This window comes from Astyanax mexicanus, chromosome 8 (assembly GCF_023375975.1).
Source record: "Astyanax mexicanus isolate ESR-SI-001 chromosome 8, AstMex3_surface, whole genome shotgun sequence".
Taxonomy (NCBI): Eukaryota; Metazoa; Chordata; class Actinopteri; order Characiformes; family Acestrorhamphidae; genus Astyanax; species Astyanax mexicanus.
Genome location: NC_064415.1, coordinates 34,573,948 through 34,592,273, shown reverse-complemented (window position 1 = coordinate 34,592,273; position 18,326 = coordinate 34,573,948). Strand labels below are relative to the sequence as shown.

The 18,326-nt window shown below is 39.2% G+C and overlaps 1 protein-coding gene across 1 annotated transcript in view; it reads right to left on the bottom strand.

Moving 5' to 3' along the window:
- Positions 1-18,326, bottom strand: part of emilin2b (elastin microfibril interfacer 2b) — a 36,192-nt gene that overhangs the window by 4,493 nt on the left and 13,373 nt on the right. Inside the window, exons 3-4 of the mRNA XM_007238909.4 lie at positions 17,376-17,566; positions 15,672-17,201 (exon numbers count right to left, since the gene is read on the bottom strand). Coding sequence (XP_007238971.3) covers positions 15,672-17,201; positions 17,376-17,566 — 1,721 coding nt within the window. The remainder of the gene's footprint in view (positions 1-15,671; positions 17,202-17,375; positions 17,567-18,326) is intronic.

Sequence of the window (18,326 nt, the reverse complement as noted above, 5' to 3'; positions counted from 1 at the left end):
GCTCGACACTAATGGTGGTAATCTCCCTGGTAACATTAGTATTTTAGCTAGCTTGTTGCTAAGGTTAGCTAGCTCATCTCTAAGGTTAGCTACCTCATTGCTAGCTTTAATTCTCTTCCGGGTAACATTAGTGTGTAATTTAGCTTGTTGCTAAGGTTAGCTAGCTCAGGCTAGCTAGCTCTTCGCTAACGTCAGTTCACTTTCTGGTATTAGCTCGTTGCTAATGTTAGCTAGCTTGCCACTCGCTTTAGTACTACCCCAGGTAACATTAGTATTTTATCTAGCTTGTCACTAAGAGTTAAAGTTAGTTATCTCGCTAGTTTGCACTTACTTCTCTGTTAGCCAATCTGTGTTCGGGTTTTAGGCATACAGAAAAAGGACTGATTCGGTCTTTCTGAATTAATTTTTGATGTTCAGTAACGATAGAAAAAATGTTCAGTTTCTAATAAACTATACCTCAGACAAAGGACTCGGACTCGGCCGAGACAAGACTGATTCCGAAAAAAGTCGAGACCGGACTCGAGTACTACAACAATGAATACAGGTTCAAGCATTTGCAAGTCACCCCAAGGAAACACTTCTTGATAAATTAAGTCACTGCTATGCAGTGACATTTGACATGTCAGTGTAATAGTGGAGAGAACTCATTTTGACTAGGGTGCTTAAAATCTAACATTGTATGTAAATGTTCATGACATTTTATGTATAGAGACTGTATAGAGTCAAAGTCAAAGTCAAAGTGTTTTTTATTGTCATTTCAGCTATATACAAAGTACACAGTGAAACGAAACAACGTTCCTCCAGGGACCATGGTGCACATAAACACAGTGTAGACAGAACAATAGTGCAACAGTACAAAAGTGCAGACAGACAACACAACACAATACAGACAAAGAATAATAAATAACAAGACAGTGTGCAAATTATGCAGTGTGCAAAAAAGACCAGTGAGGTAGTAATTACCTCTATTTTACAGTGTGCAACAGAGTCCAGTGAGGTAGTAATTACCTCTATTACACAGTGTGCAATAGAGTCTAGTGAGGTAGTAATTACCTCTATTACACAGTGTGCAATAGAGTCCAGTGAGGTAGTAATTACCTCTATTACACAGTGTGCAATAGAGTCCAGTGAGGTAGTAGGGTTTTTAGTGCTTTCCATTTTCTGGGGTAAGAGTGTGTGTGTATGTACAGAAAAATCAGTTCAGTCACTGCAGTTGAGGAGCCTGATGGCTTGGGGGTAGAAGCTGTTGCAGAATCTGGTCGTGCTGGACCGGATGCTGCGGTACCTTCTTCCCGAAGGCAGGAGGGAGAACAGTTAGTGTGAGGGATGAGTGGGGTCATTCACAATGCTGGTTGCTTTGCGGATGCTGCGGGTGGTGTAAATGTCCGTGATGGAGGGGAGAGAGACGCCGATGATCCTCTCAGCTGTCCTCACAATACGCTGGAGGGTCTTGCGGTCAGAGACGGTGCAGGTCCCAAACCAGGCAGTGATGCAGCTGCTCAGGATGCTCTCAATGGTCCCTCTATAGAAGAGTGTGAGGATGGGTGGAGGGAGACGGGCTTTTCTCAGCTTCCGGAGGAAGTAGAGACGCTGCTCGGCTTTCTTGGCGGTAGAGCTGGTGTTCAGGGTCCAGGTGAGGTTATCTGCTAAGTGGACACCAAGGAACTTGGTGCTCTTAACAATCTCCACAGAGGACCCGTCGATGTTGAGTGGAGAGTGGGGGTGTTGTGCTCTCCTGAAGTCAACAACCATTTCCTTTGTCTTGTCCACATTCAGGTGAAGGTTGTTGACTGTACACCAGTCTGTCAGCAGCTGCACCTCCTCTCTGTATGCTGACTCGTCGCCTTTGGTGATGAGACCCAGCACGGTTGTATCATCGGCGAACTTGATAAAGCTGTTAGAACTGTGTTTTGCAGCACAGTCATGAGTCAGCAGGGTGAACTGGGCATGTTTCCATAGTACATCAAACATTTATTTTATTTCACATTATATGAATCTGGTTATTCATAAACTAAATAAAATATATTCTTCTGTAAATGACTGCAGTACTGAACGTGTCCTGTAGTGGTCAGCAGGTGTGTTTGCGGTTTTGAAGTTGGGATTTGTGGTTACTTTCTCTCTCAGTAAAACCATGTGTTTGTTTTATTTGCACCCGACCCAGCTGCTAGCGGCAGCTCGTATATTTCCATGTGGCTCATTTCCTTCTCTCTAAAGCAGTATAATATATTTACACAGTATAAAGGAGTGCTGAGTGTGTGTTAGAAAAGACAAATGTGTTAGAAAGCTGAGCTTACTTTACATCACACTCACTTAAAGAGTAAGAAAAAAAATGCAAGATGAGATCAAACCAATGTGGAAAAAGTATGTGTGTGTATATTATGTGTGAACACAGCTCTGGAAAAAATTAAGAAACCACTTAAAAATTATGAGTCTCTTTGATGTTACGTAATCAAAAACTTCTGAAATATAATCGAGATGAAGATGGATGATCACAAGCCATCAAACCAAGCTGAACTGCTAACATTTTTAAACCAGGAGTAGCATAAATGTATCCAAAAGCAGTGTGTAAGACTGGTGGAGGAGAACATGGCAAGATTCATGAAAAGTGTAATTAAAACCAGGGTTATTCCACCAAATATTGATTTCTGAACTCTTAAAACTTTATGAATATGAACGTGTTTACTTTGCATTATTTGAGGTCTAAAAGCTCTGCATCTTTTTTGTTACTGCAGCCATTTCACATTTTCTGCAAATAAATGCTCCAAATGACAATATTTTCATTTGGAATTCGGGAGAAATATTGACCGTAGTTTATAGAATAAAACAACAATCTTCATTTTACTCAAACATAAACCTATAAATAGCAAAATCAGAGAAACTGATTCAGAAACTGAAGTGCTCTTATTTGTTGCCAGAGCTTTATGTATGTGTTTCTCATTCCATGTTTCATAGGGTCCCTTAGGGAAGCATTAAAAATGCTCGGCTCCCTCATAATTTCTTTCATCCCTTTTTCCATTTTCCAACACCCATACTTAGCCATACTTTCCTGCTGAAGGGGATCAGCACTGTACAGTATTGATTCCTAAAGCATTTACTTCTGTATCTGAATTGTCGAAAAATTAAAAATACAATTTCTGTAATTATCTCCAGATCTAACCATCCATCTTCATCAAACAGGACATGTTTGGGTTGTTTGTCTTTAGTTTTGGAATAAAGCTATTGCTAACGTAGCTACCAAGTAATGGAAGCTCTTTTAACTATTAAAAATACCCCACCTGTACAAGTCGAGGTTCTTGGAGTTTGAGCTGGGTCTGAAAGTGGGAGCCAGATGGATAGAACATTCCGTTTCTGAAATGTCACAGAATGGTGGGAATATGGTATACGCACCATTACTACCCACAGTAGACAGCACAGTGGGTGGTAATAATTGTGACCAGTGGCATCCACATCTAATGCTGAAAGCCTACATGCATATCCCGCAGATCAGTGCATTGTTCTTTCACTTTTATCGGACATGGCAGAAGTCAAGGGACACAACACTAGTCCCATGTCCGATGACATTTATGCATGTCAATATAATTTGCACTAGTAGAGTTACACAATACAGCTTCAGCACCTCATTTAATACAGTACAATGTACTTTACAGCTCTAATACTGTATTTCCCTACAGTATTAGAGCTGTACAAAATTCTCTCTTTTTTATTTTTTTACCATTTTCTCCCTAATTTCACAGCCAATTACCTAACCCACTTATTAGCACTCCCCCTATCACTAGTGATGCCCCAACACACCAGGAGGGTGAAGACTGGCACATGCCTCCTCTGAAACATGTGAAGTAAGACTCCGCCTCTTTTCAAATTGCTGCTGATGCACGATTGCAGAGTAGCATTACAGTGCGTTCGGAGGAAAGCGCAGCGACTCAGTTCTGATACTCACAGATGCCTTGTGCTGATCAATATCAAAATTTGAAGTGATAAGGTAAAAGAGCGCCATCTACCCACACAGAGAGAGCAAGGTCAATTGTGCTCTTTCAGGGCTCCGGTAGCTAATGGCAAGCTACATAAACTGGATTCGAACCAGCGATCTCCTGATCATAGTGGCAGCACTAAGCCCTACATAATACTCTTAAACTTAATATGACATTGCCATTTGCTGTAGGGATACAGAATCAGTATGTAAATGAGCCTCTAACTAATTACAGTTGTGAGCATTCTAACCAATCAGAATTCCAAAGTGTTTCTGAAGGTGTTTTGCTAAAACCAATGACAGTCGGTTTTTGAAGGAAAATCTTGCAATCCATTAAAGGTAAATATAATCTAAGTAATACAATACAATAATCAGTTTTTAATTGTCAGATGCAAAAAGAACTTTGTTTCTATTGTGGATTTATGGAAAATGGAAGCAACTTTATTTGTACTTTCCTGGACAAAGTTTGCAACTTAGTTTTTTTTCCCCACTGCAAATACAATGCATTTTATAAATACATTTCTTTCCACTCAATTCTATGGAATTTATGTACAGTGCCGTGAAAATGTATTTGTCCACTTGCAGATTTCTTATGTTTTTGCTTTTGGTCATATTTACATTTTTTTTTGATTATCAAACAAACTATAATATCGGGCAAAAATATCAAGTGGGGGAAAAAAAAAGCAATCCAAACCAACGTGGCTCTATGTGAAAAAGTAATGGCCCCATAAATTATCTGTAATTAACATATTTTATTAGGAAAGCTAAGTTAAATTTCACTAGCAAAAAACAGGTCTGTTTACTGCCAGTCATTTAGAATCAAGACATCACTTAAAGCTAATGTCAATAAGTTTTGGGATTCCGGATGCAGAAGAATCATTTTAAACTGGGGTGTGATGCGGATTTCCTTTCAGAGCGGATGAATCAGATTCCAGGTTATGTTCAGTCAGAGAGAGAGAAAGAGTGCACTCAGTCAAAAACTTCACTTCAACTACACACTTTGTTTTTACTATGAGTGAATGACCTACTGAGGTCTGAGTTTCCCCTTCTGAAGTCTCCATTGCTCCACCAGCCGCTCACGTTCAGTAAAACTGAGCCGGATCTTCTTTTAGAGGCTGTACATGTGACTTAAGTATGTAAAGACGCGTGACGTGACCAGAAGAACTCCCGCAAAAAGTGACCCGACACCCCAGTTTTTAGAATGAATATATTAGGCTTAGCAGAGATGGTCGTTTCAGCACACTGGTACCATTAAACACAATATTCTGTCCCTTCTTCACTCAGAAATTCTTCTGCTTTCAGTTTAGAAACAAAATAATACAGACTGCCACTTTAAAAACCTTGAATGAGCAGTTGTCGCGATACTTTTACTCCAGTAAAATATAATAAATCATAATATCTGCCGTTCTAGTAATATGAGAAAGCTGCTGAGAGCATGTCCACTGTGTATCAATCCATACTTTAGTTTATTTTCTTCCTCCCTTATTTTTTCCTTAAATAAACTCACAATGGGTGTTTTGTGTCTGTTTTTTTATACAGTAAAGAGGCCAGCATTCCCTGTAGAGATTTTATCTTCAAAAGCCTTCCAACTGACAGAGTTAGTGATGAAGAGCGTTAACCATTCCCTTACTTCTACTGCTGTTTGGACTGGGTTTCATGTATTACGCGATGCTGACTGAGCCAAAGTAATGACCACATTACTGCGTATTTACAGCCCACCCCCCTCCCTGAGGACCATGAGTCTGCACTTGGCGAGGAGGTGGAGAAGGACAGGAGGAGGGGGGAGTGACAGAGCGAGAGAGCAAAAGTTAAGTGAAGTGTTCCAAGCAGTAACTTTGCGTTTAACACTCGGCTTCTTTCTCCATGACCTCAGATACCACACTATCTGGCATCCAGCTGGGTTAACTTACACGCATGTCCACACATGTAACATGTTCAGACCTGTCCCTTCACTGGACACGATTCTTGACCTTGCTTTAAACACTAAAGGGTCGAGGAAAGAAGAGAAGATATGAAGGAGCTAAAGAACATCAGGAGGGAGCTTTCTGAGGAAACTCTATCTCCTTGTTTAACCGCTAAAGGGACAGAGTGTAAAATAAATGGGAAAGTTGTGCGCATGCTTTAGGTCTAGTAAATTCAAGGAATCAATAAAAAGTGCAGGTTAAAGTCATGAAATATCAGTAGTACTATCACTTTACAGTAAATTCATTCCATATGCTAAGATATGTTTTATGTTTTCCGATACGTTTAGGTGCTCATCGGTTGTATATGTATACCTGATGTTCAACTAGTAAATACAACTTTACTCTATTTAGATGCTTGTTAGAACATCTGTCCATTAAATATGGAGATCTGTAGAAAATCACAAAAAAATGATGAGATCTTGTTACTTGCAAACACTGTGAAATATCAATCACAATAAATTGTTTTAATTCAGTAGCTAAGTATTGGAGTGTAATTACATGAAAATATGATATAAACTGAGTTTAAATACATATAGAAAATGTAAAAGGTTGCAGTGCATGCCACATCTCGTAAACTCTTGTTTTATCTAGAGATTCAAGCTTAATGCTTGTAAATACCACTTCACTGGCTGTTTGAATGCAGTTTGACATCATTTTTCAGTTTCTGACAACACTCAAACTCAACTGGCAAGCTATGGCTAACACTGCTCACAACAATAAACACTTGTAGCCGTTAGCTTAGCATTGTGCACACAGCACGGCCTGGAAACCCAGTTAAATGTTAAGTAATCGTAAAAAATTGTTTATGACTCTTGTTTATGTTGTATTGTAACGAGTAACAATGCAGCACATAATATATATGTATCAGAGTAAAAGTAATAAAGTCACAGAAAATATGCTGTGAAGTAAAAGTGGAAGTAGGAAAAAAATATTAGTCCAGTAGATACAGATACAGCATTTTACTGCTTAAGTACAGCAGTAAAGTACTTATACTTTGTTACTACATATTTCTGGCACTAACTGTTGCTATTCTGCTACTATTTCTAGTAGTTTTATACCCAATTTTAGGACCCTAAAATTTCTGTGATGCAGAGAATGCACAGGACAGAAAATCAGAATTAAAGCCTTTATCAGATTACAGATATAAAGACAAAATGCGAGCAAAAAAAATCTAAATAAACAAAAACAAAAAAAGAAAGAAAGAAAAATACAAAAAAATGAAAGGAAAAGATTAAACAGATTTTATAGAGTTTACTTGTAATAAAACTGTAATTTGAAAATATTACTAACAAAGCATTTAATACACAAACACAATTATTCTCATCACAACAGTAAATCATAAACATACCAAACAATACTAAGGTTTACACAGATATTGATTTTTTTTAATGCAGTTACAAAACTGTAGAAATTAAGACAATCCACACGGGCGTTTCAGAGTAGCAGATAATTTATTATTTAATAAAATATTTGTCAAACCTAATAATTTCATGATGTGTTTAATGTTTCTATGTCTTCTCTTTTACAATCTATAGTCTATAGTTAAAAATATATTTATATGACATCTAAATGTTTGATTCCGAATGACTAAAAATATTTTCACTTAAAAAACTTCAGAAGTTCACATGAAAAGGAAAGACCAGGTTATATGAATTACAAAGCCTTTCAAATACTCTGATTTATCAAACTTGGTCATGTCCGTGAGAGGCTTTTTGATTTTGGAACAAAAAAAAAAAAATAAAGACTCAAACTTCAGTATGTATGTAATTAATTAACTGCAGGCTTGTCCATAATAAAATATATTTTAAACGATGTGATTAGAATTGACCAATATTTTAATAATGATGTCAATCAAACATGTAGCATAATGGCTCTAATAATTCCAGGCTTGTAAAGGTTAATGCACTACTGCACATGATATATTTGCTGGCTGTTAAGGGTTGTTGCTTAACAGTTAAGGCTGTTAAAATGAGCAAAACAGGATGCTTGGAAAAGGTTTAAAGGAGTTTTGCAGAGGCACTTAAAAGTGAATGCACACTGCCTGACTCATATCAGCACACGGCTGATAAACTAACAAGCTTTCACTCGAAAATGGAGTCCACCAATCAGGACACTCCAGATATTTCCAGATAAAATGTCTATAAATATGTATCTGTGCGAGTGGCTGAAGAGGACAGTCAGACAAAAGAAGAGTCAGTAATCGGAGTTAGAGTGAACACAGACACTTCCTCTCACTGCTGTGGGTTAGAAGGAAGTGCGCAGTACGGAACACGGCGTCAATAAAGAGCAAGGGGCGGAACACTGGCGCTCGTTCATTTGTTAGCAAATAAGCACACGTGCACAAGATGTTCTCTAGGACAGTGATTTTACAGCAGCCGAGAGGCTCAAATACTTCATCTGTTACGCAGCTGAAGAACTGCTGCATGTTTCTAATTCACACACAGAGCTAAACAAAAGCCGCATGCAGACACACAGGGGTGTCCATCCCTTTAAGTTGTTGAAAAATTCAATTGTTGTGGGCTGACGGCCAAAAAGACAAAATTAAGCACAATTAAATAAATAGGGTATATGGATCTATACACTATGTTTTGTGCTATATTAAAATGTATCCAGTAGGTGTGGGAATTTCTAGCCATCTCACGATTTGATTTGATTTGATTATGATTCAGAGGTCTGCGACGATGCGATTAGAAAATGATTATCGATGCATCTTTTTCTTTTATGTTGGATTTCTGTTTTCTCATTGCATGATTACTTGATGCTTTTAAAATAAAGTATCTGTAATGAATGCCGGCATTTAATAGGCTCGATACAATACAAAAATCTAGGATTAATGTTGTTAGTGTAATATTAAAACCAGTTACAAAGAAAGCAGAAACAAGAAGGTGATTATAGGTAATGATATACAGCTCAGGGGAAAACATTATGAGTTTTCTTGATTTTACCAAATTGAAAACCTCTGGAATATAATCAAGAGGAAGATGGATGATGATCACCAAACCAAAGCCACCAAACCAAACTGAACTGCTTAAATTTTTGCACCAGGAGTGACAAAGTTATCCAAAAGCAGCGTGTAAGACTGGTGGAGGAGAACATGCCAAATCTTTAAATGAATCAAAATCATTCACAATGAGAGTTAACAAACAGTTGCTAAAATTGCTGCTGTTAAAAACAAACCAGCTGTGGTTATGTTTTACATACTATTGGGACAACATAACTGAGCTATTTCTGTGGACCCTCATAGCAGTGTTACCCTGCTATCCAGCAGGTATAGTAAACTATAAACACAAACTTTGAGGAAACATTCACTGAATTTTGCAAACAACATACTGGATGGAAACAATGTTTTTATAGACAAGTCAATTCACTCTGCGGCCATTTTTAGAATTATTTTCAGACATAAGACAACCTTTCCTTTCAACAAAATGCACAATGCTAGTTATGCGCACATCTCCACAGTGAAGAGAAGCGCTTCCTCACCAGCATGCTGAATCTTCTCCACTCTCTGCACAACCAGCAAGCTGAGTGGCTGTTTTTTTTTTATTTTGCTGAAGGGCAGGACTTCGATCGATTGGAACGGACACCATGATTAACGTTACAGGAACTCCAATTCCTACCGAGGTCATTGGCCTGTCTCCTCATTAATAAAGTCTCTGACTAAAATCATATCGTCACTGTCCAATGAAAAACACTTTTTGTCGATTTTTAGTTTACTACATAATTTGAAAAGACAAACTGTCCCTTACACTGTGCCAAAATTTCCTGATGAACGGACCAATAGAATCTCTTCAAAATTACCTGAAATAAACTCTTTTTACATTGACTTCCATTGAAAGGTTACAAAGTTGTTTCTCTGTCCTGTAAAGTTGGTGTTTTGGAGATAAGTGTTTTTAATTGAACAGCGACGATATACATGCAGCACCTTTAACATGTCAATTTGATTGGAGAATTTGCATATTTGGCTTCCAGTTTACTTAGAAATCCAGTTTTGTTAAGTTCTAACTGTCTTTACGAAACAACCCACCAAATTACAGTAATTAGCTCTAAGCGGGGCTTAAAACACTGAAAGAGCTCTAATGTTTCAAATGCAGCCAGTGTATCATTAGCCTCTATGTTTTTAAAGCCATTAGCCCCCTGTGTGGGGTTTTGATCTAGCTAATCTTCTCTGTGCCTCTAACACATACTCTCACTGCTCAAATGAGTAGCAGATGTCGCTTTTTTCTTTCTCCCCTGCTCTGTCTAACATTTATACACACACATATAAAACCTCACACACACACACATACACTCACAGCAAAAAAAAAAAAAGCCAAGTGTTGTTCAACTCTGGGGTCTGTCTTGTTAGAACAGACATGTGTGTCCAATCAGAGTCTACACAGAAGAGGAACTACCTACACCATCCACAGAAACGCACATATACCCCCCACTCAAAGGAAATCCGTCTCTAAACACTAACCTTTAGGGGTGAGTTCATTAAACACAATCTACCCTTTTAATGGCAGATGGAACACAGCTGCTGCTCAGGGTGCCCAGCTCCAGCAGTGCGTGGCACAGTGTCAGCGTTCTGAGAAATCTCAAAGACTGTGCTGCTGCCAGTTTTGTTACTTTAAGGCAAATAAATGACTTTAGGTTTGGCGAATGCAAGTCTAAGCCTAAAACACTCCACCTGCATGGACACAGAGTGTCTGATGTCTATTGAACACAGCTGGTCACAGCTAGTGCTATGTTGTTGGTCCCCTGCTGATTAGCTACCCGCACTGCCATGTGGGATTGATCAGGCCGATGGGAAACGGTTTTCAGTTTTACAACCAGTTACCTCCTCTGCATGCCGCTACTGAGCCTTTCTGAAGCACTGCTGTCTCTGGATTTCTGAAGTTCAAGGTGTAACACCTTCAAAAGTTATCCAAAACTGAAAATGGCACTTTCTGTATTTGGTCAATTAAGTGAAATGACTAAAAATGTTACCCAAAAATGACTTGTATAAGTCATATTTCAGTGTTGTCTTTACCAGATGAAAGAAAGATTTTTAAATGGCAGAGGCAGACTCCCACTACTAACTGCTCCCTCTACCTTCACCCCCATCCTCAGAGTGCTGCCACTGATGTGGAACCAGCACCATTCTAGTTCGCAAACCTAATTCTGAACCGTTCGCCGTGTTTCCACTAAAAAAAGTAGGTTCTGAAACCAAGAACGTTAGTTTGCAGCAGGAACAGAAGAATACAAGGTTCTTCAGCACAAACTGTTACTGCTTCCGTTCACCGACACTGTGCAACGTCCTCTGTTGGTGACGTATGATCTGACATGACATTTTACCGTTTCCACTTAAACTGGAGGAAATGAGGACTGGTGTGCTGAAAAGGACCATGGTTCTTATAAGCCCGAACGGAATTGGGAGTTCTTTTGGTGGAAAAGTGGCTTGAGAGTAAGCAATGACAAGAAGAGCCAACACGTGGAAGGCTTTAGATCATTTTTTGTCCCTACTCACATAAATGGAATGAATTAAAGCATTCAGCATCACTTATCACTCTTAGTTTGAGTTTATTACCCTTCCAAAAACTGGTTTTCCACCTGAAAACATGAACAAGGGCTAGCTAACATCACTACCTAGGTACATTTACGATTAGAGTAGCTCTATTGTAGTACATTTATGACAAGAGTAGCTCTAATGAGGTACACCTGTAGCTAGAGTAGCTCTACTGAGATACATTTGTGAGAAGAGTAGCTCTACTAAGGAACACTTATGATTAGACTAGCTCTGCTGTGGTACATTTATAATTAGAGTAGGTCTACTGCGGTTCATTTATGATTACAATAGCACTACTGAGGTACACTTATGTTCAGAGAAGCTCTACTGAGGTACATTTATGATTAGAGTAGCTCTACTGAGGTACATTTAAGATTAGAATAGCACTGCTGAGGTTCATGTGTGATTAGAATGGCACTACTGAGGTATTTTTATGATTAGAACTGTTCCTTTGAGGTTTATTCATGATAAGAGTATTTCTACTGAGGTACATTTATGATTGGAATAGCACTACTTAGGAACATTCATGATAAGAATAGTCCTACTCAAGTACATGTATAAGTAGAGTAGCTTTACCGAGGTACAATTATGGTTAGAGTAACTCTACTGATGTACATTTATGATTAGAATAGTACTACTAAAGTACATGCATGATTAGAATAGCTCTATTGTAGTACTAATACATGTTAGGCTAAAAGAATGGTTATTATGCATGTAAGTCAAACAGCCCTCCCTTGTAGAACTCTATGACATAAAGTATATGACATGAGAAATAATGCTTTGGAGAAGTACTGAAGGTTTCATCGGTTCCACATAAATAAAGCAGACATATGAGCCAAAACATTCTGACCACTTGCATAATATGCTGCTGTTGCACCCACTCTGCAAGGTCTTTAAATTCTCTCTGTGGTATCTGGCACCAAGAGCTTAACAGCAGATCCAAGTTTTCTAGGCTGATTAGTGAACCGTATTCAAACTGAGATCTAAGGAATTGGAAGGCCTAGGCAACACCTTGAAGTCTTTACCATGTTCCTCAAACCTTTCTCGAACAATGTGCTCATTTATCCTGCTAAAACAGAAAACTGCCCAAAGGAATAAAGTGGCCATGAAGGGGTATACCTGCTGTGTAAAGACCCAGGAGTTCCCAAAGCAAAAAAATGCCTAGAGCATCAAATTTCCTACACCGCTTTTTCTTCTTCCAGGTGCCAAATAATTGGAACAGATAACCTTCTTTCATCACTCCAAGGTTTGGGTTCAATGCTCACATTTCCATTTTAGGTGCTTTCAATGGTGACTCTGTCAACATTTTTTTTAAGTTGCTCAGTTCCTTACACTTCTCATTTCTCCTACATCCTAGAAATGATCTATAAGATCCAATTCTTCAGGTCAAAAGGGCATAGGCCTTTACAACTGCCCATTCCTCCTGCAGCCAAAAAGCGATCTGCAAGAACCAACTGCTCAGGTAAAAAGAGCTTAGGTCTTCACATCTGCCCATTCCTCCTGCATGCTAGAAGTTGTCTATGACTGTTCAGTTAAAAATCTCCCTGTTTAGGTTTGTATAGGCCTGTAGAGGTCAAAACCCCTTAGGTCTTCACACCTGCCCATTTCTTCTGCATCCCAGAGGTCATCTGCAAGAACCAACCATTCAGGTCAAATATGCTCAGGTCTATAAACCTGCCCATTTCTGAATTATTCTACAAGTCACCAACAAAACTGACTGCATCCTAAAACTGCTCTTTTCTCCTGCTTCCTAAAAGTCAAAGAACCAACTGTTCAGGTCAAAGGCTCTCTGATCTTCACACCTGCCCATTTCTGATTCAAGTCAAAGGTGCTCAGATCTTCTCATTGATCCTTTTCTCCTTCATCCTAAAAGTCGCATATGAGAACTGACACTTCAATTACAGAGTAATATATATTTGACTCCGAAATACACTATCAAATGTTATTTGCTTCATCTCTAAATGACTGCAATGTTCTGGCTCACTACTGTATACCACATCAACACAGGTATTTATGAAAGAAATATAGATAGCAAAAGAAGTAAGACAGTTATAGATAATATGTTTTACACATGATTTACACAAAGAATGACACCTTTAACCTCCTAAGACTAAATTCTTGCATGGCATGCAATTTTTATTTCCTTTGCTATTTGGGCTGATTGGCACCTAGGGTTGCAACGGTATGAGATTTTACGGTATGATAACCGTCTCAGAAAATACCGCGGTATCACGGTTATCACGGTATCACAGTTTGTTACATATACTATTAAGATTATTTTTTGTTCAATTAACTATATATTGTAGAAACCTGGAACAATTATATAGATAATGTCTCCTAAAAAAAAAAAGGAAACCAGTTTTTTCCACTACTCTTAAGGGCATTAAGAGTGTATATAAAAAAAATATATAGAAATATATATATAATATATATACACACATACACACACACACGTTACACACATTACATGTCCCATAAGAAGTAAAGATCCTGTATTTAAAATATTCAGTACAATTATTTAAGTTTAAATTATTTAATATCTGATAAACTGAGCCTGGGTCAGTGTCTGATCAACAACTGTTGTAAACGTCCGTTTTACTGCCAAGTTGGTAAATAACCAGATACTGCAGAAAGAGGGGATTTATTTCTGACATGATCCTCACAATAGAGATTTCTATTTTAAGGCTTTCACACCGAGTCTGGTTTTAACACATGAAAAACAGGCACGTCAGAATTTGAAAATGAACGCATGTAAATGAATGGCGTCTTTCACATTCCAGTCCGGCCAGGACCTTTACACGGACACGTGAATCCATCTTAGCATGCACTTCACGCCTGTACCCGCGTGCCCAAATTTCGGATAACTCAGCGCTTTTGCGGGCGCTTATCGTATGGGTTGTGCACGACTACAAGGAGATTTTATTTAGGTTCAGATTAAAATTATAAACTAAACACATACTTTGCGCTGCACGGCGGGGTGGTGTTCTCGGAGATGGGAGAACAGGTTTGACGTATGTCCACCTTTAGCTGTGACTTTACGGCCACATTGATTACAAATCGGATAACCATCCTCGGGTGTGTTCGGCGGGTCTCTGAAATAGTCCCACACTGCTGATTTTAGTTTAGCCTTTTTTTAGGCGGACGGAGATTTGTTTAATCTGATGCACTTTCTGCTGTTCTCACCGCTGTGTGCTGAGTAGCTGAAGCGGAGCAGAGTTGCGCATGCATCAGTGAGTTTCTCCGCTGGCTTGCCTTTTACCGGTAATAAGCAAACACACACGGTATGATAACCGTACATTTTAATACCATGGTATACCGTGAAACCGGTTACCGCTGCAACCCTACACCTGATTAGTGTAAAAACAAAGAATTATCTTTTTACATGATGTAGTTGCTGAGAAAAATCATGTCCACATATGAGGACTTTAGTGCTACATTTCGATAGAACACAATGAATTCGAAATTAGTAATGACTCTTTGAGCAACATGGCTCATTTGAAGTGCTGCTTCAACATGAAGACATAAAGTAAAAAAACATGTTCATTTAAATTTCTAAACAATTTGAAACTTTAACGTGTTAAACTATTCTCTAGGTGAAAGTATAAGAGCCTCATAAGAGGATACCAGGCCCTTGTAGGGAAAAATTTAGTGTTGTGGTCTAGACTATCCAAAATGTGATTTACACAAATGTGGTCCCCAGGTACTAAAAGGTTAAATACACTCTGTGTCACACTGCCACGAAGTGACTCAGAAGTGGGTCATCTTAATTGACAAGACCTTTTTATTCTCTTGGTGGACACTAGCAAATAATCTGTGTGTGGAGGCACCATGGTCAGCACCAAGACCAATGGTTTGTTGTCATGCATTACTTGTCCAGAAGGTCTGGTCTCGTTGTCCTTGATTTCGTACAATGAGGTCTTGCAACCAGTGGCTCTACCTTTTTTTGAACGCACACTCCGGTGTGGTGTTCCAAAAGGACAAAGCTCTTCCACATTCTGCTGCCATCTACCAAGACACCAATACTATGACATGCCCAGCCACATTAGCAGACCTATTCCCAAATGAAAATATATGGGATGCTAATGGACATACGCTATCAACAACCCTCAACCCCTACTGCAAAATCTGCAGGAACTCTGTGAGCTGTATGGTACGGATTATTGCAGTATGCACATATCTACTTTATGACTATATAAGAATTTAATGTTATAATTACCTGTGTATTTTGGTGTGCTGGTGGCTCCATCCGGCTTGCCCACAGTGATGTGGGTATTTGCCCTCAGAGTGTTTATGTCTGTTGAGTGAGTAAGGACGGTGCTGTTGAGCTGTCGAAAGCAGTTCCAAAGACCATTCACATGCTTGTTCAGCCCATCTTTGATTCTCATTAGACTGTCCGACATGGGCTCCAGCCTGCCACAAACACTTTCAATACTGGATACCCGTCCATCGACCCCAGACAAAACCTCCTCAAGTCTTTTGGCAAAGTCTTGGCTCTTCCCACAATCTTCCTCCAGTTTATCTAGTCTATTATACAGGTTATTCATTTGATTCTGATGGACGAGTGACTGGTTAAGGGTTTTGACGGAGTTGTCCAAATTTCTGACCTGCTCTACAAGAGAGTTCACGTCATCTCTTAAAATCTCGGTTTGCAAATCCATCTCAATTATATTCTGGCCGTTGGCGTCACCTGTTATTCTCGCTTGAGACTGTGTGCCTCCAATTACTTGTAGAGCTGCATTGATTTTGCTCTCCAGTGCTTTGGTTTGTGCCTCCTCTTCCTTTGCTCTCTCCCTCCGCAACTTTTCTTCCAGGCTGAGGCAACACTTTTCTGCACCCCTTTCCGCCATGGAAACCCTCACCTCTAGAGCATCTTCTCGAGTCTTCTGCTTCAGCACTGTTGCATTTACAGCACTAGCCAAGTTATTATGAGCATTTTTCAGGTTCTGGATCTTCGTTTGTAAGTCTGGGACCACCGACCCATAGGGGGCACCTGTTGAAATAAAGCTCCGTAGGTCCTGGATCTCTTGACGAAGGTCTGCCTCTTTGGAATCCAGAAGCTCTGCAAGACTTAGATAGGAGTTTTCTTGTTCTTCGCACTGTTCCTTAACTGACAGCACTTTGTAGTCACAAGCGTTCTTCAAATCAGCCATCTTAATGTCCATTCCTTCCATCAGCTCTGTACGTAGTGCTTCAACCTTTTGGTCAATGTAAGCCTGGCACGGGCACTCAGTCGTTGAGGCAGAAGAAGGGAGTGGAACTGTTGTATCGCCTTCTACCTCTGTTAGCTTATTCACATGTCCTTCAAGCTGCAAGAGCTTAGACTCCAGATCCTGGATAGAGTTGGTGTTTGTGCTGATTGTGTTGGAAAGATGGGTAACCTGATTCTGAAGCTCATCTGTGGCTGGAAAAAGTGGGATATCTGAGGGAAGCAGGATGCTCTCAGTGCCACCAGTTAGGGCACCCTGCGGCTGCCGCAAGTTACCGAGCAGGTTCAGAATGATCTTGCTTGCATCTTCTTGCAGGTCAAGGCGCAAGTTAGCATTGTTAGAGGTCATGGCCGACTGCAAGTCAAGCACTGTTTGAGAAAGACGCTGCACTTCCTCTTCTAACTCCTGAACTCGATGACTATCCTGATGACCCCTCAGTCTAGAATCTCCAGAATCTCCACCCTCAATCCAGGGTTGCTGGGGTTGTCCACTCTGCCCAGAATGTGTCCAAGGACGACCACCAGAGAAGATTTCTGGTCCTATTGGAGAAAACCCAATCACTAGGTAAACACAACTGGCTGAGCTAGCTTAAAATCATCAATTCATTGATTGTGATTCTGATGATTTCATAGCTTTCCAGAATCCTCTCTCATGTTTACCATTTAAAATACTTTACAAAGCTCTATATCTCTATAGATATATAGATGTCTTACCGAGGGCACTCGGCTGCTGCCCATGAATGGATGAAATCTCTGGTCGTGGTTCTTGAAGTATCTGAGGAGAGGATGGAACATCTTTGAGCTCCATGCAGTTGTGACCGCGGTAACCAGGGCAGCATCTCCACTCCAGCTCAGTCACCTGCTTGTAGCCAATTTTGTACATGGGCCTCATGTGAGTACGGTACCTGAAAGCACAAATATTAAAAGAGTAGTGATGCACCGACTATTGGGCAACCGACCATATTTAGCCAAAAAAAAAGGGTTCTGCCAAATTGGTGAACAAATTGTAACAAAGAAACAAGTAACAAAAGAAATCCACATTTTAAAGGCAACTTTTTATGACTATACGATTTTTAAAACATCAGTGCAGACATGGACAGTAAAATCAAAAACCTACTAAAACTATAATTAAAACTGATATAATGTAGTAGGTATAAAATGAATCAGATAAAATGCTGACGCACAATCTTTAATAATAATAAAATGTGTGTCAGATCCTGAGAGCTCCATTCTGTAGTTAAGTCAAAATTACTGAATAAACTCTATCCATCGATAAACAGAAACACAAAGATGTGTACAACACATTCCCTGATTTTTCCAGAACTTTTTTGGGTGTTTATATTTTTCCAAAACGTATCCAGACTTGGAAATTGCTACGTTCAAATTCCAGGACTTTTTTTTTTGTTTTTTTATGACCGTACAAACCCTGTAAAAAATATTCACTTTATAAATACAATAAAAACAACAATTATTTATTATAGGTGGTGAAAAAATGTAAGATATACTGCCCTATGTATACACCATTAGTCAAGCCATATCTAAAATGTGATTTCCTAAAAAAACACTTGTGCAGGCCAGAGACAGATATGCATTTAGATCAGCTGATGGTGTTAAATGTATTCTGTGTATGTTTAAGTGATCTATAAATTCAAACTTTCCAAAAAT